The sequence below is a fragment of the Fulvia fulva genome, chromosome 12 (assembly GCF_020509005.1).
Source record: "Fulvia fulva chromosome 12, complete sequence".
NCBI classification, from domain to species: domain Eukaryota; kingdom Fungi; phylum Ascomycota; class Dothideomycetes; order Mycosphaerellales; family Mycosphaerellaceae; genus Fulvia; species Fulvia fulva.
Window position 1 is genome coordinate 2,083,365 of NC_063023.1, and position 24,813 is coordinate 2,108,177.

General features: G+C 53.6%; 8 protein-coding genes across 8 annotated transcripts; 5 read left to right on the plus strand and 3 right to left on the minus strand.

The window, feature by feature from the left end:
* Window positions 1–1,292: 1,292 nt before the first annotated feature.
* Window positions 1,293–6,940, minus strand: CLAFUR5_13909 (Non-reducing polyketide synthase PKS19; the record flags this gene model as incomplete). The annotated part of the gene is made up of 6 exons (XM_047913057.1): window positions 1,293–2,489; window positions 2,539–4,725; window positions 4,810–5,036; window positions 5,209–6,148; window positions 6,203–6,506; window positions 6,561–6,940. The coding sequence occupies 6 exons, from the start codon at window positions 6,938–6,940 to the stop codon at window positions 1,293–1,295; spliced, it is 5,235 nt and encodes a 1,744-aa protein (XP_047769113.1).
* A 1,376-nt stretch (window positions 6,941–8,316) lies between these two features.
* On the plus strand, window positions 8,317–9,333 carry CLAFUR5_13910 (O-methyltransferase AMT9; the record flags this gene model as incomplete). The annotated part of the gene is made up of 1 exon (XM_047913058.1): window positions 8,317–9,333. One exon carries the CDS (start codon window positions 8,317–8,319, stop codon window positions 9,331–9,333), a length of 1,017 nt encoding a protein of 338 aa, XP_047768746.1.
* Window positions 9,334–9,911: 578 nt separating this feature from the next.
* On the plus strand, window positions 9,912–10,919 carry CLAFUR5_13911 (uncharacterized protein; the record flags this gene model as incomplete). Its single annotated transcript, XM_047913059.1, has 1 exon — window positions 9,912–10,919. One exon carries the CDS (start codon window positions 9,912–9,914, stop codon window positions 10,917–10,919), a length of 1,008 nt encoding a protein of 335 aa, XP_047768747.1.
* Window positions 10,920–11,603: 684 nt separating this feature from the next.
* On the plus strand, window positions 11,604–12,730 carry CLAFUR5_13912 (Fe-S cluster assembly protein dre2; the record flags this gene model as incomplete). The annotated part of the gene is made up of 2 exons (XM_047913060.1): window positions 11,604–12,384; window positions 12,432–12,730. The coding sequence occupies 2 exons, from the start codon at window positions 11,604–11,606 to the stop codon at window positions 12,728–12,730; spliced, it is 1,080 nt and encodes a 359-aa protein (XP_047768748.1).
* An 865-nt stretch (window positions 12,731–13,595) lies between these two features.
* CLAFUR5_13913 (uncharacterized protein) lies at window positions 13,596–14,387 on the plus strand (the record flags this gene model as incomplete). Its single annotated transcript, XM_047913061.1, has 1 exon — window positions 13,596–14,387. One exon carries the CDS (start codon window positions 13,596–13,598, stop codon window positions 14,385–14,387), a length of 792 nt encoding a protein of 263 aa, XP_047768749.1.
* A 352-nt stretch (window positions 14,388–14,739) lies between these two features.
* CLAFUR5_13914 (uncharacterized protein) lies at window positions 14,740–15,984 on the plus strand (the record flags this gene model as incomplete). The annotated part of the gene is made up of 2 exons (XM_047913062.1): window positions 14,740–15,717; window positions 15,769–15,984. The coding sequence occupies 2 exons, from the start codon at window positions 14,740–14,742 to the stop codon at window positions 15,982–15,984; spliced, it is 1,194 nt and encodes a 397-aa protein (XP_047768750.1).
* An 837-nt stretch (window positions 15,985–16,821) lies between these two features.
* On the minus strand, window positions 16,822–17,586 carry CLAFUR5_13915 (uncharacterized protein; the record flags this gene model as incomplete). The annotated part of the gene is made up of 1 exon (XM_047913063.1): window positions 16,822–17,586. The coding sequence occupies one exon, from the start codon at window positions 17,584–17,586 to the stop codon at window positions 16,822–16,824; it is 765 nt and encodes a 254-aa protein (XP_047768751.1).
* Window positions 17,587–17,773: 187 nt separating this feature from the next.
* Window positions 17,774–19,867, minus strand: CLAFUR5_13916 (High-affinity fructose transporter ght6; the record flags this gene model as incomplete). Its single annotated transcript, XM_047913064.1, has 4 exons — window positions 17,774–18,176; window positions 18,227–18,651; window positions 18,762–19,582; window positions 19,639–19,867. 4 exons carry the CDS (start codon window positions 19,865–19,867, stop codon window positions 17,774–17,776), a joined length of 1,878 nt encoding a protein of 625 aa, XP_047768752.1.
* Between the last annotated feature and the right edge of the window lie 4,946 nt (window positions 19,868–24,813).

Below are 24,813 nucleotides of genomic sequence, written 5' to 3' on the forward strand. Positions count from 1 at the left end.
GGTGGATTGTGGAATGTTCAGTGTGGATCTTGGTGTCCTCGAAATTTCCTCTGGGGGGAGAAGGAAGGCATGGAGGGGACGAATGGTATGTATGGCAGTTGTTTAGGACCAATTCTTTGGGGGCATCATTGTGATGGCCCTATAGACGTCATTGATTGCCTCGACCGGCTGCTCATCAACCAATTAACAACGGCCATCAAATATTGACTGGAAACTTTGTGACTTATGTTCGAGATCAAAGGCAGTGCGATCGATTTCAAGAATGCCAAATTGAGAACATGTTGTTGCTGACGTGGTGGCATCGAGCTCAACAGATCATCGCACTGTGGAGCTGGTCGGGACTAAGAATAACGTTGGTAGCAAGCCAATGGCAAACAGGCGTCTTTAGACCAATTACGCCAAGCGGAACAGAGGCTGTACTCTCCCTGATCTCATCACCATCAGATCGATGACAACCAGGAAAGGTACATAAGATTGGGCTCCATGGGCGGCGTTAAGCTGACAAGGGCCGATGGCCATAAGACGGATTCTATCTGAGCCTCTTAAGACATCGAAGGTGGACTATATTCAACAGCTCGCTTTGGAGCGTAATTGAAAGTTATCCCTTCCCGCTCCGAAACAGCCCTGAATGTGTCTTCGAGGGGAGCGGATGGCTGCGAACCAGCAGGCTGTTCATCTCAAGCCGAACGCCTCAACACATGGACCTATTACCAGACGAGATTGAGACTACAAAATGTGCTGTAGCGCGTGAGACCCGCTATGGTACCGCGAAGCGACGAGCTGAGCATGCGATATTGCGACTATAGTCGTGAAGACTGAAGACACGTTGTTGTGCGGCGTGCCTAAGGTATATCCGGTTTTGAATTACGACCAATCACAGCTCAGCTTGGCATCCTCCTCGAGCCCAATATCGCACGCTCGCCATTGCCTTCGCAATACTGCTCTCGCTGACGTCGTTGACCTCCGGTCGCAAGCTCCCTACGGTACGACTAGCGCTCGAACGTAGCTCAGGAAATGGTTCACTTCGCGAATCAAGCCGAGATATGCTCGTTCATCTTCTGGATCTTTGGTGATGGCGACTAAATTGGAGATATCGCGGTTCCGACCGAGTGCCTCTTTGGCGAACGGCCCAGTAGAGCGCCGCCATACGATGAAGGCATGAAGGCGCTGGCTTCCTCTGATCACGGTGCATATCGTTCGTCGCCGTCAAATGGCGGGCATCGAGGTTGTAGCCTTCGACCCTGCTATGGTTGGAAAGACGACACATGGTTCCATCATCTCATGAACCGTTATCAAATGCATCCAATCAACTCCCTAAGCTCCCCAACAGTATTCACCTCTATGAAAAACGCATCTCGAATTTCAACACCCAGCGCCTCACGAAGTCGCTGCGATATGACTAGAGACATAAGCGAGTCAATGCCAAGGTCAGCGATGTGAGCACTGTCGGCGAGCTCGGAGATCTCACTTCCAATCTCCTCCGCTATGATCGACTGAGCAGTCACCCAGTTGCCATTTGTATGTGGTTCTGCCTCTTTGTCAGGCTCGTGGTTAACGTTGACGTATGCGGTCGCCGTGCCCGGTGTCTTAGGCGAGGTTTCGGCATTTCCAGCTTTGATTCCGTTGACAGCGATTTGATCTTTCTGACGTTGAGCATTCTCCTGAGACTTCGCAGGCGGGCCACGATCTGGCGGAAAGAAGAATCTGTCCAACATTACTCTCGGCCAGCGCCGGTACAGAACTCGCTCCACGAAGCCGACCAAAGTGCCAACCGCATCGAAGATAAAGACGTCGCCCAGATAGCAGCCTTGCTCGGATGATTGCTCAACCTTCACATAGCTGACAAGCTTCTCACCCGCATGCAACTGCCTTGCAAAGGTCATGCGATCCCACCCAGGCGTGATGTAGAAAAATTCCTTCGTGTCAAACACATCTCCACCGTTGAGTACGAAGCCTGGCAGCGAGATCAAGGCATCTGCCCAATGGGCTGCCAGGTGCCAGTGTCCATGGGCCTCAGGCAAAGTGACCTCGGCAAATGCTTCGGAGCCTTGCATGACTACACTCGTCATGTTCCGGTATACCTCGCCGTGCTCGACGAGGTTGGCAAAAAGTCGGTAGGCTAATCGCCCGGAGATCTTGTCCGCTGTGCCTGAAGCTACGGACTCACGCAAGAATGCAATCCGCGACGACACAGTCTGAGTTCCTGCTTGTCGTTCTCTGATGCGTGCAGTGTCATCGCAGACCGAGACCCTGCAATGCGCGTATGACTTTTCGCTGCCTGGGCGATAGAATTCAACATCGACTTCCCTCGCAGTAGATGTGGCTTGTGCTGTGGTTTCGACAATCTGAGGCTGGCTGAGGCTGGCTTGGGCGCAGACGGGATCGTGATACAATAGATCGCTGACCGATATGGTAGTCGGCGGATTGGAATAGCCAGATGCCTGCAAAAGATGGTGTGCTGCAGCGAGCGCCATGTCGGTGTGAACATACTGCGATCATCAGCCTGGAATGTCTATTTTACTTTGAGGGTATACCTACTGAGGATACCACGCCTACACTGTTCATGGCATGTCCTTCAACCACTTGAAGTAGACCAGGATCAATGACGTTGGTTCTCGCCTCAACGCGGAAAATGCCCTCTTTGACGCACGCAGAGATAATACTGTGCAAACTCGACGATGTCCTAGTCTCCAGCGTGGCGGGTGCCTCGACTGTAGGCAAGGTGCTGCGGCTCTTGGTAAGTAGCCAATCTCCCTCGTATTGGATCCAGTAGGTCTGGTTATTCCAAGCATAGTGAGGAAGCTCCGCGAGGCGGAGGCCACTCTCGAAAGGACGGTGAAACTGTCGCCAATCTATACTGACGCCATCTCTGTGCATCGCAGCGAGCGCAGTGGTGACTGTCGTCCAGTTGCACTCGTTACGCTGGAGTGATGGAAATGCTTTGTCAGTCTCCAGTGTATTCTTGACATAATTCGTACACACAGGATGAGGGCCAACTTCAAGCCACAGGGTGTCGGGTGTGACCAGTCCAGAGTCCCTTGCAGTATTAAGAGCATCGTAGTAGTGGACAGGGTCTCGAATAGCGTTGATCACATATCGAGCCTGGATCTCTCGACTTCCCGCCGGGACGACTTGACCAGTTTGAGGAGAGATGGTGGGCAGCTTCGAGGGCTGAAACTGTACTCCACGAATGATCTCGGTCAACCCTTCCATGACCAAGTCCATCTGACTGCTGTGGAATGCATACGGTATGTTGAGTCGGTGTGTCTGTATGCCTCGGAGCTTCAGTCGTTCTGCTATAATACCAATTTCGGCCGCGGGTCCTGTCAGCACGTGACATTTGGGACTATTGTAAAGCCCAAGGTTGTATGGGATTCTCTGAAGGGCGTCGTCGATCTCCCTTAAGGAAGCAAATGCAGCTACCATCCCATGAGTGTCACGAGTCAGTACTCGGTCAAGCAACTGTGCACGTTTCCCAGCGATGAAAAGTGTATCCGCTGTCGACAGTACGCCTGCCGCATTCAATGCAGCAAGTTCTCCGAGGCTGTGTCCTATCACCGATTGAGGTTGGGTTCCGAGGCTCCGCCAGTACCAGGTCAACGCGATCTCGATCACAACGATGGCCAGGTGTATCACCGGCGAAGGTAGATCATTGGAGAACGTGGAGCTTCCGTCAATACTGCTGAGTACGGAAGGTAGTTCCATGCTCATGCCAAGATCATTGAGGAACTCGACATCACGGCGGAAGCTGTCAGACCTGTGGTATAGATCTGCACCGAGACCAGTGTAGCATACGCCTTGACCAGTGTACGCGAAGACAATCGGAGGCTGTTTCGTAGGGACTACAACGACTTCGTCGAGAGTGCTAAGTCGTGACTCCAGATTACGCTTGAGCTCATACAGATCTCGAATGAGAAATGTTGTACGTAGGGGATGATGAGCTTTGCGAGCAGTGGTCGTGTATGCGACATCGCATAATTGTGATGACGCATTGTTCTGAACCCACTCCAGGAGTTGCGAGAGGTTGCCTTCCAAAGACGGTCTTGACTTTGCAGACACAGTGACGAGGTGTAGTGTACGGTCGTCGGTCTCTGTACGTTCCCGTTGATCGGCTTCTTCCATCGCTACGGTTGTGTTGCCGCCAGCCGCACCGAAGTTGTTGATGATCACGGTTCGTTTGCCAGATTCTTTCTTCGGCCAGGCAGTTGGCTTCCAGGGTATGTGGAGATTTCTCTTTTCTGCATCGACAGGAAAGTGCATAGAAAGTTCTGTTTTGATTCCGACATGAGGAGGAATGGTACCTTTCTGTAGAACCAGGAGCGACTTGATGAGAGCCATAATCCCAGCTGCAGCTTCTCCATGACCGACGTTTGCCTTCACTGAGTCAATGTAGAGCGGCTGAGCAAGAGATCGTGGACGCACCGATGGAGCAAATACGCTTGTTACTGCCGCCAACTCTGTGGCGTCCCCAGATTGCGTTCCTGTTCCGTGGAACTCGACGTAGCCGACATCGCGAGCATCTAGGCCGGCCCGCCAGATGACCTGGCGATAGAGTTCTGCCTGAGAGGCCGTGTGTGGATGCGTGATCGAGACTGCTTCGGCGGAGTGGTTGGTGGCTGCCGAGAGGATGATACCGAGGACGTTGTCATTATCAGCTTCAGCATCTTCAAGCCTGTTCAGAACGACTGAGCCTACACCATCAGCTCGACAGTACCCGTCAGCTCCCTGTTAAAACGAACATTTATCAGCCTTCAAACGGTCTATTGCGTCTTCATCAGGAATATGGCCGCCTGACCAACTGGCACATACCTTGTCCCAAGTTTTGCAACCACCAGTCTTGGACAAGAAGTGTCCATGGCTCAAGCCTGCGTAAACATCGCAATTGGTCAAGACATTGAGTCCACCGACCACCAGCATATCGGCATCGTCTGCCCAGAGTGATGTACATGCCAGCTGCAAGGTAGCTAAACTGGAGCTGCATGCCGTGTCGCAACTGAAGCTAGGCCCCGAGAACTTGTTGAAGTAGTTGATGCGGCCTACTCAGCGTCAGTCTTATTATGCGGTCGATACAACATGGCCCACGTGCGAAACAGCACCACTTGCGGTGCGTTATGCTACTCAGAGATTCCCACAGCTTACCTGGTGCAAAAGCTCACCATCCTCCCGGTATGTAATATGTGCCGACATGCTGATTCGAGTTTGCTTCACGGTAATCATCGCTGGCCTGACCGTAGAACGTGCCAACACGATGCGCGGATATCCTGCTGCTACCGGCAGTGTAGCCAGCATGCTCCAAAGCTTCGTGAGCAGTCGCTAATGCCAGACGATGCATCGGATCAGTCTGCTCTGCCTCGCGTCGTGACATGGAGAGGAACGCAGCATCAAATAGGCCTGGCTCGTTGATAAAGCAGCCGTAGGGAGTCTTCGAGGTATTGCGAGTTTGCCCAGTGTGATCCACGTGAGTTTGTGCATCGAAGCGGTCTGCTGGTATCGTGCGATGCGCATCACGGCCCTCTGCGAGTAGATTCCAGAACTTATTGACATCGTCTGCGCCGTCCGGAAAGCGGCAAGACATGCCGACGACTGCGATCTTGGAATGTGAGGGCCTACAGGCTTTGGTATTGTTGATATTCGGTCTCGTTGCAAGAGAGGGAGACATTTCCACGTCAGTCAATTCGAGGCTGGGCATTCGAGACCGTAGGCGAGATCTGAATTCATCGGCATGGCTGAAACGCCTGACCGTATATATCGTGCACCGCGCAGCTCCCAGAGAGGTCAACACACCCTCGACAGCGTCGACATCGACTTCCGATTTGATTTGCTTTGCGGAGAGATCCTGGTCGACTATCATACGAAATAGTTCAGTAGCCTTCGTTCCCGCGGGCACAAGCCCAGTGGTGGGAAGCACGAGTCGAGTGTGTAATGATGACTGCAAGTCGATGGCCGGGACGATCCATTCTGCGTCGCGAAATGTGTAGAGGTGGTCGGCATGAGTTGCTCCTTGAATCTTTGGCATAGGCACACATCTACTTTTGGTGGACTTCTTCAGTGCTGCGATGAGTCCTTTGATTGTCGAAGGCGGTCCCGATACGCTGACGGAGCTCTCTGTGGTATTGCAGATAAAGGCCGCACGATATAGAGGCAGGTTCTGGATAGTCGGTTTAGACAGCACAACACCTTATTCGATAGAGACGATGCTTACCTGCGCAGTGTTGTACTTGTCGACTTCGCATTGTACTGCCTGCTCTGTCAGACCGTGAACACAAGCAAGCCAGGCTTTCGACGAAGGAGATGAATGATCGGGAGCTTCGACACTTCCAGATACACGATCCACCATGAGACCAGTCCTGAAAGCTATGCGAACAACGATCGCTGCAAGATATGCCAGCTCGCCGTGGCTTTTCGCGAGACCAAGACATGCCGCAGTCAGCAGGCCAATGCCCTTTCCCAACAAGCATGTCTGCCAGGCCTCATGCCGGATTGTTAAGGGAATTGATGGTTGCTCCCTTGAAATGCTCGTCAGCAAAGTGTCCAGTCCGGCGGAGCAGTGGGATACTGACACGAGAACCAGAGACATCTGGTAAACACAAGCGAGGGCTCGGTCTATGCTTCCGCCGATTCCTGTGTTTCGTAGTGCAACTACATGATGTGTCCAGTCTAGAATGTTGCCTACCCAGGGAAGAGTGTCCTGAACGTTCTTGGGAAGCTCGAATATCTCTTCCCGGATAGCATTCGTAGCTTGCCGAAGGAACCTCCCAAGATCTTCGTTGCCTGCAGCATGACTCAAAGTCCGAACTTTTCTGAAGACCTCAGCCATGTCACCCTCGGGATCACCTTGTGGTATCTCGCCCGAGAAGAAGTAGACATGAGCTTGGTCAGAACCTTTTGCTCGAGGACCGGGCTGAGCTGGCACGTTGGCAGTAGCATCATCTAGATGCATTTTCGGGCCTTGGTCGAGGTTAGACTAGCTGTGGCACACAGACTGTTGTTTGGCGTATGTTCGGCGTTGGAACAATCGAGGCAGGTAGGATCTGCCGCAAGGGTAGATGACAAACGCAAGTCGGCATACAATGGGAGATCAGACTTTCCAAAAGCCAGTAGCCGCAATATGCTATGCTATGCAAAGGCAGGCCTTGATGAATATATGACCCGAGCACCGTCGGCCATAGATCCTACTCTGTCATCGCCAAGCTGTATGCCGCTTGGGCTAGGGCACACAAAGGCTGGAGACGTGGCTCTTCAGCTGCTTATCGTGCCATGCCATCACATATCGGGCTCTTTCCTGTGCGTTGAGGCACGGCCTCTGGTGGTAAAGCTGGTATGGTGGGTTTGGATGAGAGTAATCGGTGGCTGGTATGCCTCCAACGATAAGTTGTGTACCGCTGCATGCCGCCATCCTCGTTGGGGTCATATCACTTGATCGCACGTCGCACGTTCCTGTACCGGCTCTTTCTCTGATCCAAGGGCTGTTCGACAAGCCAATGCAGCCGCCAGCTTATGAAAGCTGTTATCTTGAGGATCCGGTAGGAGTCGCGGTGTGCATGCATCATGCAACGACCAATGTGTGCAATGATCATTCGTAGCTTCCGAAACGCCGGGACACACAGCAGTGCATCGTGTAAGCTGCAGTATGGCCGAACAGGTCGAGGGCTGGGCTGGTCGGCGTCGACTTCGTGTTGCTCTGGCGATGCTTGGCAAAAGAGGAAGTCTCCGAAACTCCGACCCCACCCTTTCATCGACCCGCATATGCAGCGCCATGGCATCATTGCGAGCTCTTGTGGTTGCATCCTACTGATGTGTAGAACACGACAGGACTGCAGTGCCGCAGCTCTCGGGTCCTGCTCGCCATCGAGACCGCTCCGTATGGTAGGTCTACCGCTCGATGCATCATCGGGCTGATGCCACGCTCGATCCCAAGTACCCGGCAGCTATAAGATGCGAGCCATGGCTGCAGAGGTAGCGGGCACACAGAATCTCAACTTTGTGTCCCGTTCAGACTCCTGGGGCAACGCCCGTGTGCTGTCCACGAGCTCCTCGACTCTCTGACCCACGAGGCCGACATTACCAGAAAATGGCTGGATGCTTCCCACCTCCCGTCACCGTCCTTGACAGTGAAATGGCCTGCAAACGTGCCACCTCGAGTTGATGCTGCTCGTCAGAGTTTGTCCGAGACTGCGGAGATTCTGAGCCGCGTCGTCGCTGGACCCGATGGGCATCTTCATGATCTGGCATGGAGTGCAAGTATAGCGCAGGCCATTGACACGTCCACAACTAATCTGTGAGCAGGTTTTGAGTCTTTCGGCTATACGCTGGGTCATGCATCACCGCATCCCGGAGGCGGTCGATCTCAAGCACGGGACATCGTATGTCGACATTGCAAAGGCACGCAACGTAGACCAATCGTTCCTTGAGCGCATGATTCGCTTCTGCACGCATGACTTGATCTTCCAGGAACTCGTCCCAGGACATGTCTCTCACACTGTGTCATCAGCAGCGCTGGTCACCGACACTGGCTTGAGAGCTCTGGTGTATTTGAACGTGGAGGACACGGCTCGCGCCTGCACAAAGCTGATCGAAGCTCAAGAGAAATGGCCAAACAGTGAAGAGTCAACTCACAGTCCGTGGAATGTCGCATACGACACTAATGTCCATGTGTTCGCAAGTCGATCTGGGCCCAACTACGAGGAATGGGCAAAGGCCTTCAGCGACATGATGGAGTACGACAACAAGCAGCCTCTGTATAACTTGAGACATGCTGTGGAAGCTTATGACTGGCATAATGTGGACGAAACGGTAGATATTGGTGGAGGGACTGGGGATCTTGGACTCGCATTGGCAAATGCTTACGACAATCTGCAAGTCTACGCTGCTGACCGAGAAGGAACAATCGCGACGGGAACGGCCTCGATCCCATCGATGCCGCGTCTCCACTTCGTGGCCTGCGACTTCTTTGCACCGCTCCCGAAAGCCATTGCCCACAAGAAAATCTATCTGCTCCGACGGATTCTGCACGATTGGTCAGACAAGTTCTCAGTCAAGATTATCCATAACCTATTGCCAGCTCTCAAGAGTGGAGCAAAGATGCTCGTCATGGACATGGTGCTACCAGAGCCTGGAGCACTGCCTGAGTCCCTGGACCGCACGATTCGTGGCTCGGACTTGCTCATGAAGCATGTTCTTAACGGCAAAGAACGCAGCAAGAGCGAATGGCAGAGGCTTTTTACCAGTGTGGACAGGGACCTGGTGATCATATCCACAGCAAGGCCTGAAGGAAGTGCTATGAGCTTGATGGAGGTTGGATTGGAGAAGGGAGGTGTCACTGGGCTCAACTAGAGTCTTCGTAGAACTACAAGTCAGCTATTTGTCCGCTGCAGCGCTGGTGTTGCGAGCTTCAACAGTCTGTGTAACCAAGTCGATTTATCAACCACATTCGGCCGCGAATGGCGCCTCCAAAGGACGGTCCACCTTGGGAAGTCATCGATGCCTATGCTCTTGAGGCTCACTACGCGCGCACATGTGATCGAAGCCATGACGGGGCATTATTCGTCACGTCATTTGGACCGTGCTCTACAAACGCAGAGACGCTAAGCTTGTGTCACTTTGTTGCTTAAGAAGACTTGAGTCGCGACTTTAACCTTCTCTTGCCACAGACAAGCAAACACACCACACAACAGTCCTCCAATCAACAGCACCACGGGTCTCATTAGTCGCAGTGACAAGTCACACTTGACTCACACACTGCGCCTGTCAAGCTCAACAGGACTTGCGTGCGCCAGACGTTAACTCCAACATCGACGCAAAACAGCTTGCCATCAACCACGCACAGGTCAGACCCACGGGACATCTCGACAGAACACCTACCATCCCACCTCTACATCGACTTTTCCACCACAGAAGCAGAACTCCAAGCCATGGCTCAACAGACCAGGCGCTCCGGTGACGGCAAGGTGTGCATCGTCGGCAAGATGGGGGTTACCGACTTCGGCACTGGCATACCGGGTATCGCAGAAGATCTCAGAGTCACTTCAGAATCCGACTATCACTGGCGCACCTTCATCACACCTAAGCAGCCACATCCCCCTGGCTGGATGAGCCGCTCACAACGCCACAAGGCCAACAAGCGCCGTGATCGCAAGATCGCCGCCGAAGCTGCCGCCGTTCAGAAGACCCAGCAGAACAGCACACGACCACTCCTGAGAATTCCCCCAGAGGTACGCCTCATCATCTACGAGTATGCCATGATCGACAACTGGACCAAGCGCCAGGATGCCATGGACACCATGCTCTCCTACTCTTCCGAAGGTGAGGACGCCCTGAAGATGCATGCGCGAGTTCTCAAGGAGAAGGAGGCATTCAGGAGGTTGAGTGCTGAGCCTCCTGCACTTCGAGTCTGTCGTCTGATTCGTTCGGAGGGCATGAAGACCTACTACCAGTTTCTCATCGCGCAGAAGAAGCGCCTCGCGGAGCGAGCGTCGGTGCTTTACAGTCGTGTGGCAAAGATTATGCTGACAGCCCCCGTGGGCGAGTGGCTTGATGACGATGCGGAGTCGATGGCGATTGTGCTGGATCTTATTCCGGATGTGGAGAAGGAGATGAAGAAGTTGGAGCATTTTGGTCACGCTGTCGCCGACCAAGACGACGATAAGGACGGCCAGACCGAGGGCGGCAAGGTGGACAGCATCAAAGGCGTTCAGGACGAGGGCAAGGACAAGCAGAAAGAAGCCGGCGAGCAAAAGAAGCTCGATGACTTCTTGGACACCCCCATGTTCGAGGTCACCATACCCGGTCGATACCACGCTGGTAAAGGAGAAGAGGATGAGGACGAGGAGGACGAGGACGAGGCTTCTGGCGAAGACATGGCTGCACTGGATGAGGCGATGCTGCAGATGGCTGTGGATGCCTCCCTCGAAGTGCCATGAAGCCATTAGACTGGCACGGTAGATGTCGGGGGCTTCAGACTGCTTGAGATGCGCGCTCCTGGGACGCCGCGTTGCATGTCACGGTTCGAGAGGACGCAGGGCAGGTAGCTAGCCAAGTCAGTCAGATTTTGAGTCAGCCTGGAGTCTCGTAGCTTGCAGGCTAGATACAAAAACTTTGTTTCACATGAAGACACGTCTGAGAAAAGGTCCATATGAATGACTTCCGGGAACACAATGCTGTGTGAAGTGTAGACGAATACAGGCCTCAGCGCAGGGTGTGATACCATGGTCGATTGTCCGAGTTTGGGCAGCAAACAACTGAAGAAGCTGCGGCATCTCCGCCATCTTGTGACTCCTCGGCGTTCTGGGGCGGCATCGATGCCTCAAGAGGGAAAGTGAATGCAGAAGTGGTAAGAAATAGTCGACCCATGATAAGCCAAGACGCTACGGTCTGCATTGGCCAGTCACATGCGTCTGTACTGAACCCTCTTTTTGCCCTCCGTCATCGCTCAAGGATGCATCCCACTTTCTCGGCGACGAACAGTCAGCACAACTTCTCCAGCGCGACAACTTCTACTTATCCATCTACGCAAAAACCACTCACAACTGTGTACTTTGCTTCACATAACAATCAATTCCAGGAAGCAAACAATCAACCTCACAACCACAGGCATTTCGCCCACCATGGCCCCCGCCGTCGTCATCGACAACACGCCCGACTTCGACAGCATGGACTTTGAAGCGCCCGCCGTCAAACCACACGCGACTCCCCGAACGCTCCTCCTCGCACCACCCTCCGTCGCATCCCACCCCGACACTCTCACCAACGTCGCAGCAGCCTACGACCGCAATGCCACAGACATCCAGATGCTCGATCGCCTCGCCGCTGGCTTGGTTGCTCTGCCTGCCGCTACCTACGATGTCATCCTGATCCTCACTGATGTCGATCGCACGATGCAAGAGAGCGAGAGGTTGCTAAAACGGGATGTCATGGGGAGGATAGTGCAGGCGCTGAAGACTGGTGGAAGATTGCAGAGTCAAGGGGGTGCGTTTGCGGGGTCGCAGATGACGGAGGCGATTTTGGCGGGGTTGGAGAAGGAGGGTGATAGTATGGTCAAGGCAGATAGGAGTGCAGCGCCGCAGACCGTGAAGTTGAATTTCGGAAAGAAGAAGAAGGCGAATGCGGCAGCTGTGTCGGGGAACGAGGTCGAGGCTGTGAATACGAGTAAGAGGAAGTCACAGGATATCTCGACTGGGAGTGGGGTGCTTGCGCAGAGTGGCACGAATGGTGTTGTGCAAGTCACACCAGCTGGCGTGGGCTTTGTAAACAGCATGGACGACTTGGACGTTGGATATGATGACGATGATGATGAGTTCCCGGATGATGAGGCATTGGCGAGTGCGGAGAGGATCGATCCGGATACCTTGTTGACGGAGCAAGACAGGCAGAGACCGCTTGTGATCCGTAAGTATGATTACCCACACCTCATGGACTATGCTAATATCCACCAGCCGAAGCATGCAAGCCTAACACGAAGAGGCGGCGCGCCTGCAAAGACTGCACTTGCGGACTGGCGCAGCGTATCGAAGCTGAGGACAAGGCTAAGCGCCAGGAGGCAGATGCCAACCTGGCAAAGCTGACTTCCAATGATCTGACCGAGGTCGACTTTACCGTGCAAGGCAAAGTTGGCTCGTGTGGCAACTGTGCTTTGGGTGATGCGTTCCGGTGCGATGGCTGCCCATATATCGGACTTCCTGCTTTCAAACCTGGCGAGGAGGTCAGGCTGTTGAACAACGATGTGCAGCTCTGAACTCTGGAACTGGTGGACTGTTCATGATATTTGAGCGTTATGTTGTACACGGTGGTCTGATATGGCGATGAGAACGGCGTTGACAAGAGGCATTGAGAAGATTTGCATATGGGAGACTGTAGAGAACCTGAGACATGCATAACAGACTGGTCACTGCAAAGAAATGGCGTTTGCCCCCAATGTGCCAGTGAGATTGGACCGAAGGACGAGAGTGATCACACGCCTTCACTGATCCTTGCTGATAGACGGCTGGCGCCGAGTCTAGCGCCGGGAGCTTGTCCCGCCGTTTGGAGGCATATGGCTTACCTCTTCACTGATCGACCTACGACAAACAACACATCTCTCACCTTGAGCACCACCGCACGTTCACGGCAATATTGCAAGCTTTGTACCACGTGGTGAAGACATCAACAACATCTTCAACTGCCGCTGTTGAAGTCACAATGCTTTATTCGATGGCTTGAAGTACGACGCACGCTTCACTGATGGTTGCCTTGTGCTCCAGCGTCTGAAGTCACATAGCTTACCTCTCCGCGAGCAGTCACTTGCCACAAACAATACGCCAACCACCGGCGAGCACGGCGCACCACCACACGCTCGAAGCACGGCATCGACATCACGACATTTACAGCACGGTAAAGAGACCACCAGCACCTTCAACTACGGTTCAAGTTCAAGACACAGCAGTATAGTCGATGGCTTGAACGACGACAATATCTAGGCGCCCTCGCCTCAACGAGCTCTCGACATCTTACTACACTGCTTAAATTTCGGCAATCATATACCACAGGCTCACCTGGCCTTCAACCAACATTCCACATAGCAAGACCAAATACACCTCAGAAGCGCAAGAGATCCAATCAACATGGACTTGAACCGCGTCCGTACCAGCTCTGCCAGCACCGGTGACGGCAGAGAGCGAGCGATGTCCGTCTTCTCCGAGGGCTATCAGACCGCCACCACAGCCCCAACCTCACCTGCGACCTCTCTCCCGAGCGCCTACAAGAGCGGCGAGGATGACGACGATGAGATTCTCGAGATCGACAAGGAGACTTTCGAACGTAATATTGAACATACGAGAAAAGACTCCTGCCAGTTCGAACAGCCCATCGCCATCAACGACTCCGGCATTAAAATAATCAACGGCAGCACCTTCGGCGGTACCGATCCCCTCCACTCTCACATTCGCCTTCATAACATGGAACCGCGCTGGTGGATTGAAGAGCGTCAGCGCTCCTCTCAAATCGATCGCTACAACTCCCGCCCTCCAACGACCAAGCGAAAGCGCTCAGCCGAAGGCGCTGGTCTCAACAAAGCCGTCACCTCCGCCTACCTCGACCCCACCTGGTACGACACTCTCTCCTACAGCCGCCAAGACGCGTTCACCTCCGGCTTGGACATGGATAGCGAGCCTGAGGAGACGAGCGAGGAATTCTGGGAGAAGGTGACGGGGGCGTGGAGGTTGAGTATGAGGTATGAGAGTGTGGAGGAGCGGAGGGAGGCGTTTGAGGTGGAGTTTGATGGTTATGGGGACTTGGGTGAGGGCGAGACGACGGAGATGCTGGTGGGTGGGAAGGAGGAGAGGGGGGAGTTTAGGCAGGAGTGGTTTAGGGATGAGTTGGAGGTTGGGGTGGGAGAGGTGGGGGAGAGTTGGTGAGGTGGAGACGCTGTGCTGGCGCTGAGCATAGCGAGGCGTTGTAGGACGTTACGCCAGATATGCTATGGCCAAAGTGCCAAGCTAGGGCATTCAGAGTTCAGTGCTGCATGAAGACTGCGCTAGGCGCTTCAAAGCTGCCTGTTCCCTGTCTTCCCGAACTTTACTCTCTGATCATGGATGATGCTACTCCGAACGATTGACTCGCGTTGCTCACCGACACGACTTCAAGAAACCCTTCGTACCGGATATAGCGCAGATTGGTCTTTCTATATTGACGAACAGATTGGCGAAGACCTAGGTCGCCCGCCTGTACCGTTGAGACCCACAAATCTTACCTTCGACATCAATCGCCATGTACACCGTCCCCACCATCACCATTGTCGCCACCCTGCTCAACCACATCGCCCTTGCCACCTCACCTCGCTGCGATGTAGACATCGGCTTCGATCCTCTCCTCGTCGCCTCTCAGGCCCAGAAGCTCTCAACCCACAGCTGGGAATACGGAACCCTCTCCCAAGCCCTCCTAGAGCTTTACAGCCCAGATCTTACAGCCTACTCTCACTATGCCTTTCCCCACGGTATAATCCCCAAAGTACCATACCAAGATGTCCCAAGCCTTGACTATGCAGCACAACACATCCGCCTCAACACCTCCACCCTCATCGATGGCGACGGCGCAACAGGCGACCCGGCTTCTCTCGGCGTCTCAGCCCTACTCATTGGCCAGACGGACCCTCGATACCTCGTCGCAACGCAGCGGCAATATGATTCTCTACTGGCAGCGCCGCGGTGGTCGAACGGTGCCATCTCGCATCGTGAGGAAAGTGTAGAGCTCTGGACCGACTTCATCGCTATGGCACCACCATTCATGGCGTACTATGCTGCACAACAGCAGAACCTGGAGATTATGAGAGAAGTCGTAGAGCAAATCGCTCTCTACCGCTCCGTTCTGCAAGTCCAGGCGGGCGACATGAAGGGCGCGTGGCGCCATATCATGACCCAGTCGCCGCGAGGAGAACGAGAAGATCTGGGAGTATGGAGTACAGGCAATGCATGGGTTCTTCTGGGAATGGTGAGGGTTCTGGCTACGATTGTGTACTGGGGTTCTACGAAGGGGGAAGTAGTGATGCAGAAGAGGTTGATGAGTTGGATTGGGGAGATCCTTGCTATAGCTGTGCAGAGGGCACCGAGGGATGGGAGGGGACTTTTGAGGAATTATTGGGATGATAGCACGTGGTTTGGGGAGATTAGTGGGAGTGCGGGAATTACGGCGGCGATTTACAGGGTTGCCATGTTGGAGGGTGAGATGGGATGGCAGAGGGAGAAGGTGGTGAGTAAAGTAGTGACGATGTTTTCGACGGTCTGATGCTGACTTCGATAGGCGACGCCAGATATGCTCAAATGGGCTGACGAGACTCGAGCTGCTGTCGCTGCGTGTGTTGATGAGAATGCCATTGCGAGTCCAGCTGTGAATCCATTGGGATGGGGAGATCGTGAGCCGTATACCAAGGGAAGTCCTGAAGGCCAGAGCTTTGTAGTGATGATGTATGCTGCTTGGCGGGATTGTTGTGAATCTGGTGTATGCCGTGTTAAGTAGCTGAATGGTCGACTTTACGTCAAGCATTCACTTTGCCAGCAATTTGCATTCACTCATGCGCCAGCATGTTTGCTGCAAGTCGCAATGAATCCGAATGCTGCTCTAGATGCCCGTCTCGCCTTGACTCGCAATCGCTCGACGAGGTCTGCCACTCATACGTTCATCGTACGTTCAGTCGATGGTTCATTCGGATTGTATGTCTGCATGAGCACCATACCAAGCACAAGCTATGGAGATCGACCTTGACGACCTCTGTAGTCGAGCACAGGCGCTACTCGAGCGCCTCGAGTCCAGCGAAGAAGATCATCCGACACAATGTGCGTAGCATGCCGCTCCAAGAGACCGATGAGATGCTGACCTGAAGTAGTCGATGTGCACACGAGCAACGCGGGTACATCCGACGCATACTCTGTGTCATTCGAAGACAAGATGCAGCGCGACACTGAGCTCGCGGAAATGCTGTCCGACGAGTATGACTGTCGTCTGTCCATAAGCGAAGCGCCTCCAAGGTACAGCCAGGTAGTCGTCGAGTCTTTCGTGCCGCTGCCGTCACCCGAGGAAGCAAGGCATCCAAAAGAGGCTTGGGATGCAGATCGCATCGCTGAGTATCAGGGCATCTCGCAAGGTTATACCGCTACTGATACGAGGATACCGGAGTATGCAGGAGACTCGAGTAGCCACCCGAGAGCGGCAGGTGGTCGTAAGAGGAAGCCGATCCGTGCCCAGAAGCACGAGAAAGCGCTTCGGTGGCTGGCTTCTCGCAGGCGTCTAGGTAGTCGGTAGCGTTCCAGATGAACTTATCGCATCCTCGCCCGTAGACCCATGACAGCTGGCATCTCACCTGTTCGGCAATATGCCCCAATCCTTAGGATACCTAAACACCATCACATGTCTGCAGCTACCCCATACTTCCCCAATCCTCTCCTCGATCTGGGTCTTCGCCGCCCTTGCCCCAGATACCGAGGCCAGTTTATACCACCCTGGACCTGTATGTGAGCATCTAATACACACTACGTCGAGCCTCCGAAACTCCTCAAAAGGATCTCCGCCCAGTGGTTGACTCTCCTTTAGGCTCAATTCCTTGATACTCATCAGTCTCGACGGCGGACTTGTATCAATCCATTCCAGCTCCAGTAGAACTCTTCGAATACCCGCTTTATGCAGCACAGTGAACCGTGCTTTGCAAGCCTGTAAATGGGCGACGCCGTCGAAGCGGAAGGTATTCTTGCTGTAATAACAGTTGAAGCCAGCGAAGTAGAAAGCTTTGCAGACCAGGAGCACTCTGAGGAGTGGTGACTTGCGCATTGCTGGGCGTCGCTTGCCTTTCCTGCGATTCGGGCCAGGAGAGTCGCTGCGGAGATCTCCGAGCTCTTTGGCCCAGCGGCGTTCTTGGGGTTCGCGGAGGGTGATGGGGCTGGGGTTGATGAGGACGTAGGAGATTATGTGCTCCAGGAGTTCTTCTGGGAGGTCTTGGATGCTAGTACTATCACTTGCTGTCGACTTGGTATCCTGCATATTGGGGGTTGCTTTGGACGGCTCGGTCGCCGCCACTGATGTGGACACGACGACTTGCGGCGAGGTGTTGCGTCTTGAGTCCGACATGGTCGGCATTGAACATGGCTTTCACATGTCCGATGAGATGGGATATGATATTTGAATATTAGTGTTGATGACAAGCTGAAGTTGGCAGATGCAGGGTGAATGTGGCTGCAAGCTGCACGTGACTGGAACAAGACATTGCATATCTCTACCAAGCAACAACATCAAGTACAACAATGAATATATCCGCTCAATATCGCTGCACCTGCGGCACTTGCGTGACCGAATGCCCCCTCACCCCCGAACTCTCCGGTATCTCGTTGCCTGACACATCCGGCACCGCATGGTCTGGGATCGTCTCCCTCTGTTGTGTGCTCTCCATACCAGCCGCATCCGCCTTACGGATATCTCGTGCACCTGGCGTAAGGTAGAGAGCATCGGCTGTCACAAGGTCCTCACCCTCTGGTGCAACCCATTTGCTGCTCTTGCGTGGTGGGACGTGTGTGATGTACATTGTGTCAATCTCCTCGAGAGAGCGACCTTGGTGTTCCATGAGGAAGAAGTAGACGAACGGGATTGCGGCGAAGGAGCATGCGGCGAAGATGTAGCCGTAGCGGAAGTCGATGGCGGAGGTGATAAAGGGGGAGAAGAAGCTAGAGGAAGTGTTAGTGATGTATGAAGCTGATGATGTGACACAACTTACGAGATGAGGAAGTTCCAGATCCAGTTGGAGGCTGAGCTGATACCCATGCACATGGTTCGGTATCTTGTTGGGAACAGCTCACCGACAACGACCCAGATAACTGGACCCCAAGTCATGGCATAACCTGCGATGAAGAGACAGGCGAAGACGATCATGACGGTTCCAGCGGTTGGTGTGTTCGTTGGAGTAGCACGATCGAGCGAGAAGTGACCAACAGAGCTGAAGACCATGAAGCACGTGAACATCCAGCCTGCACCCCACATCAGCGCACGTCGTCGTCCAAGCTTCTCAACAACCAAAAGACCAGGAAACGTCATGACGAAGTTGACAGCTCCCAGAATCATGGAGGTGACGAAGCTGTTGTCCAGTCCAGTGGCCTGGAAGATCGTTGTCCCATAGTAGAAAAAAAAGTTCGCTCCTGTAAGCTGCCAAACAGAAGGGTGTTAGCTATACTCGAGACCCACGTGGTAATGTCTTAGCGGATGGTGCCAGACATGTCTGAGACAGACGATGCCTTCTACCCTTCAGTGCTTACCTGTTGGAGAGCCTGGAGAGTAACACCCAGCATGACTCTGTATGCCATCCGTGGTCCTGTGAAGATCTCGTACCAAACGTGCTTGCCGCCACCAGCGAACTCAGCGTCGTACTTCTCCTTGATTTCCTTCATCTCGCGGTGGACCTCCCAGTGGTTTTCGCTGACGCCGTAGGCTCGAGCAATCGATTTGCGGGCTCGCTCGATGTTGCCGTTGCGGTAGTCCCATCGAGGCGATTCCGGTAGGAACACGATTCCGAGAACCATGCAGAGTGGGAAGATGAAGCCCACGCCCATTGGGATGCGCCATTGTGCAGAGCTTGCCAGCGTTGGTGATCTGCCTACCAAGACTTCCTGTCCGTTCACGGTTGTTGTCTGCTTGGCCTCGGTGCCGTAGTTGATGGCGTATGCGGTGAAGATGCCGAGGGTAATGAATAGCTGGTACGTCCCGACCATAGATCCTCGAATCTGGCGAGGCGCTGACTCGGACTGATACATAGGCGTCAGGACTGACAGACCGCCAACTCCCAGACCGGCAACCCATCGACCTAACGCAACCTGGTACCATTTGTCTGTAGCGGCAATCTGGATGACGACTCCCACGCAGAAGATGATGTTCCAGAAGATGATGCAGATCTTGCGGCCGAATCTGTCTGCGATTGGAGCGGAGCACAGTGCGCCAAAGAGCGTACCAATGCTGAGAAGACCGACGATTGTTCCGGAGACTGCATCAGTGAAAGCCCAGGTTGTGTCAGTGTCTCCGCGATTGTGGAAACGGCCGAGGAAGTCCTTCATCTCCAAAAAGCCTGAGATCTGACCAGTGTCTAAGAAGTGCTGTCAGCCCATGCGCTGTGGTTGAAACGTGCTTGTCCCAACTCACCATAACCAAAGATAAATCCACCGATCGATACAATAGCTGCGACGGCGAGTGTGTATCCTCGAAAGACTGTGACCTTGGAGTTGTCCATATCTCTCTTCTCAATATCATCGTGACCCCCAGCCCCAAACGGCTTCTCATTCACATCTCTTACTGGAGACGGACCTCCATCCTGCCTTGGCGTAACGTCACCAGACGTCTTCTTCTTGCCCTTGAGCCCTAGTATGCCCATTGTGTATGTTGTGCCCGTTCAGCAGAGAGGGAACAACCACAATGAAGGTAGGAAGGAAGAGAAGTTGAACCCGAACTTACGGTATGAACATCCAGTCTCCACGCGGAGGAGCGATGGAGTGTCATATAAGGACCCATCCGGGATACCGATGGGCTGGACACAACCGTCGTCATTTGTTCATGGTGCACGAGACCCAATACCGTAGGTGAGCCGGTAGCCGGTGGAGTCAACAGAGACTGTCTCCATCGCAACGTCATCGTCTGTGGGAGGAATGAAGTGGTTTGTTGACCTTTCGGGGCTTGGCAGTATTGGTGTCCGTGCAATGTATTATGCACAAAGCGATGACAGATATGTCTTGCGTCCCACTGGAGTTGGAGCTGGTCATCTCGTGGAATCCTTCCGCGGCGGCGGACACACGGACGATATGTCCCACAATGCCCGTCGAAGAGAACACAAGCAGTGACGCAAGAGGCCAAAGACTGGTCAAGCTTTCGAAGATTTGCTCGGCCGATCTTCTCGCCTCGGATGTCCCAGCCGAGCGGCAGCCGCAACCCAACTTTCACACGAGTGACAAGTGTCAAGTGACACGCTGCTCAGTGCTCACACGTCTTGCGCACGAAGGAAGTTGCAGCTCGCGACGAGATGTGTCGTGCATTGGAGGCACCGCGATGAAGCCGACAATCCGCCGGCAATCGACGGTCTTGGCCGGTGCATGCGCTGACCATTTCATGATTTCAAGAACGAATGACGACGCCCTCTCAGAAGACCAGAACCGCGTCCGCGAGATGTGGATATTGTGCTTATCAATGCTTCGTGTTCATCGGAGGACTTCTTCGTTCGGCATTCGTGGTCGGGTAGCATGGTCGGCTCCAATTCAGGACGATGCAACGTGATCAGGCTCGGAGTACTGCTGGCCAGATCGAACCTTGAGATGTCGTCGAAACACCAGGTGCAGCTCCGCACATCCCATGCGGAGGAAGGGCCGAAAAGAGCACACGTTCCACGGAGATAGTGGAGCAGGCTGTGGCACGAGGAGCGTGGGCTCTGGAGTTAATGAGCACAGAACGAGACTTCCGCAGCACTCCGGATTGATCTAGGCCTGCACCTGGTCGCAGGAAAGTCTTCAGTACGATACTACCGGGCGACAGCGAGAAGCCAGCGGGTTTTGAGCAAGCTCCTTCGTCTGCAGATGGGTGTCCTTGGCGAGCAGAAGATCCCATCCATCTTCACGGGCTTGATCCCGGGCCAGTCCCTCTAGACGTGTCGCTTCGACTTTTACAGTACCGTGCTAATCCTTCGTCCGCCGATTCTCGTCGTGATCCGGAGTGACTGACTTGTTCCATAGGCGTACAAAATGGTTGGAGTCGCAGAGCACGAGTGGACTGATCTTGATCTGCTGGATGATGCTGTGGACCTCGATCACTTCTGCTCTGCCTTCGAGACGGTCTTCGCGAAGCGCCTATAGATCCTCGGTCGGTATGCCAGCAATGTTCGGCGTGTGGATCTGGGCCGGCAACTGGTCGTAGGAAGTCTCCAATACGACAATACTAGGCGACAGCGAGAAGTCAGTGTGTCTTTCTGGCTCGACGTCATCATGGCGGCTCGACATCGACATGCTGTGGCTAGGATCCGAAGCGACATATTCGCAAAAGATTGTTATTTTAGCACATACGGCCACAGATCAATGAAAAAAAGCCATCCACATTAAGTCCGTCGAGCCGGAGGACTTCGAAGCGGAAGACCAGCAACCTGGGCCAGAAATCAGGCAGACCCCCCAGAATTGGCGCGCAATCAGTACCAGCAGACACCGGGAAGCAACCGTGAGGAGCGTCCTCGGCAGGGCATGCTCGAACAGCCGCCACCCCGTTTCGGTGCCACCACAGGTCGTCCACCTCAGGCTCGGTACGACTCCGACGTCAGGGATTCGCGAGACTTCGTTTTCGACATACTGGCCTGCCATGTGCTTAGTCTGAAGATGGGTGTCTTCTGCGTGTAGCAACTCCTACGATAGGTAAGCTTCGTTCTGTTCTTGGTACAATGCGGAGGAGGCAAACCTGTTCCTCGTCTTCTGCTAGGGTTTCTGTCTGTCGTATATATTTCTCCACGATGGTCTGCTGTTTGCGGTAGTCATCGATAGTCTAGCCGAACGTTCCACCCTTTTCTTTCTGCCAGCTTTCCTTCTAGTACTCTCGGACGAACGGGTTGCATGGCGGTACCTCCAATGGACCAATCTTCTCTCTGAGGGTGTTGACGCTCCGTTGTCGAGAGCCTCACCGCTATGAGTGGCCTGAACGCCAGGATCGCAATGTCTTAGGGCAGAGCATGGAAATAATTTGCTTCCTACGGGTACTTCGTCAGCTATAGCCTCAGACTCCACCACAACGAGGGGACTTTCTCGATGCAGAGGGGAGTAGGCTGAAGAGGTGGCTGTTGTCGGCCCGGGAATTTGTGGAACTACTCGACCGATGGTGTTGGTCGTTTGGATGGAGCGATGATATGTCTCGATTCGAATCTCGCCATCCAAGGCGGAAGGAGCCAGGAACTACAGAGGAAGAGGTCCCTGTCCATGACTGCTGGAATATGTGGCGGACTGTCACGCCTCCTTATTCGTCGTCTACGCTCACTTTACGACTATAGGCGTCCAAGCGGGTGTGGCGGAGATCTGCCAGTAGCTGTGGTCCAGCATCTGAGAAGATTATCTGGAAGGAGTCAATACTATGTCGACATGTGAACATCCACGAGGTGACAGACGCTACTACTGCGCCCAGGGCCTGGTCGACCGCACTCACGATGCGACCTATGCGTGTTATGTAGCTAAGACTTGCATGTGATAGGATTCCCCTCTTCCTACGCTACCGATTTATCCGAGTAACTTAACTCGTGCCGGCAGATCTGATGGCCTAGTGCTTTATAGTACTTCCTACCCAAAAAGAAGTGCGTCGTGCGTGTACTACATGTTCAGCTCACAGGTATTCAACTAGCCAGCAACTTTCACACACGAGTCCGCGCCCTTCGCGAAAATAGCCATGGAATATCGTTCGGCACTCCAGACAACGATCCACATGCTCAACGGCTTGGATCGAGCATGTGTCTTTCCTGGAGTCTGGGTCATGCTGCCAGCCAATCCGAACGGCCGTTATTTTTGCTCTGTCCTTTGCTACAGCATAACGACCACCGCAATCTACGCGCTTGCCGAGCATGTTACCCTTCTATCTCTTGGGCTATCCTTGACCGCTCCTTGCATCTGGATTCCGGCTGTCAGCCCGATCCATCTTTGGTGCGCTAGTATCTGCTTGAGCATCCACCAGAAAATATGCAAAGGTCAAACAGAACACGTGGACAATACTATCGCTAAGGGCCACAGCGACCAGCCCAACCCCGAGCACAAAGGTCCCTCCTGGTTAGAGGTAGTTTTCCTTCTCCCCGCTGCCATCCTCAATGCTATCACTAGTGGCGCTATGGTCCTCCTAGAGAGAGACTTCGATCAGCCCCGCGCCGCAAGATCGATGGCAACAACTGAAGCTGCATTGGAGTGCTGCGCCATCGTCTTATTTTCGGGTTGCCGGTATGCCGACTTGATGATACTACGCCATGGGAACCGACAGTTCTCAGACTTGCTCCGCAGAGCTGACATCGGCATCGGATTGACCGGAGTGTTGTCTCTCTTAGTCCTTCGATCACTGTTGGAAGCCCTGCTGCCAATATCGATGCCAGCCCCATGAGCATAAAGAGCTCCAGCAAGCAACGTGTCTACTACCGCCTGAATCAGCCGCCCCTGTGCCGGAAGCTGAGTAGACCCTTCGTGCCTCAGGTGTCGACAATTTCTTGGTGAACGTCTCATGAGGTGAAGATTTGGATTTTGTTGCCCATACAATGGCTGTACGTATCATGCTCGCATACGTATGCCGTCTTGTATGTACACTCGCCCTTCATCCATACTCACCTGAAGGCTTCAAGCTAGGTAAGAAGTTTACTACGTACAGCCATCAGTACGGATGTCGGAGTCAAGCATTGAGAAGAGCCCGGCTTCTGAAGATGGGCTACCACTGAGCCGAGATACGAAATATGGTCTGATCTACTTACGCCACTCGCCCTCGCTCATTGATCTCAAAGGCCAACAGTACGTTAGCTAGAAGCATCTGACTCTACAGTACACGACTTTACCTGTGCTTCTGCTTGGCGTCAGATCCACATGCCGTGCTTCTATCTGCTTGACAGAAGCAAGGGAGACCCTCATCACAGTCGCCATCTACCTCCCAGCTGAAGTTGCCCAGTTGGACTCGGCAAGTGAACTAAAGCAGGCATCGTGAGCAATAGAGCAAGCATCCAGAGTACGAAAGTCTTGCAAAAGCATCGTTAGTTCATCCTTCATCGCCTGCGGCGCCACAAGAACCCCCAGCGCTCACACCTGATGTGAAGCAAGCAGCATTGACGGACTGGAGACCGGTATCAAGAAGGTAGACATCACGCTCTTGAAGGAAGTACAAAAGGAATCGACGTGATATCACTAAATCTCGGAGGCAGGTACTAGACTGTGTCGCCTGCACATGAAGCAGAGAGTCCAATGTGGCATTGATCGCCTACGCTGTCTATGCCGCTGCGTTTCTGGAGTTGCGACAAGACACCGTGTCCATCACCTGCGCAAGTCCATGACTTGCAGAGCAGCGTCGATTTGAGGCCGCTTGTGGTGTACATTGGGCTCGTCAGACAATTCAAGCAATATAATTGTACAAGTTTTCTAACTAAGCACATACGACCACAGGACAATGAACAATAGGGCATCCCGTTCGCTCTGCCGTACTCAAGCATTGTACCGCGAGATTAGTACTACGGTAGGTGACTACGTGGGAATACCTCGTGTTGTATGTTTTTGCATTTTCGCGTTTTGTGGGCGAGGCCCGTGCGGTGAGTGAATGGCCGACATGAGGCCGAAGCTTCTCGGATGG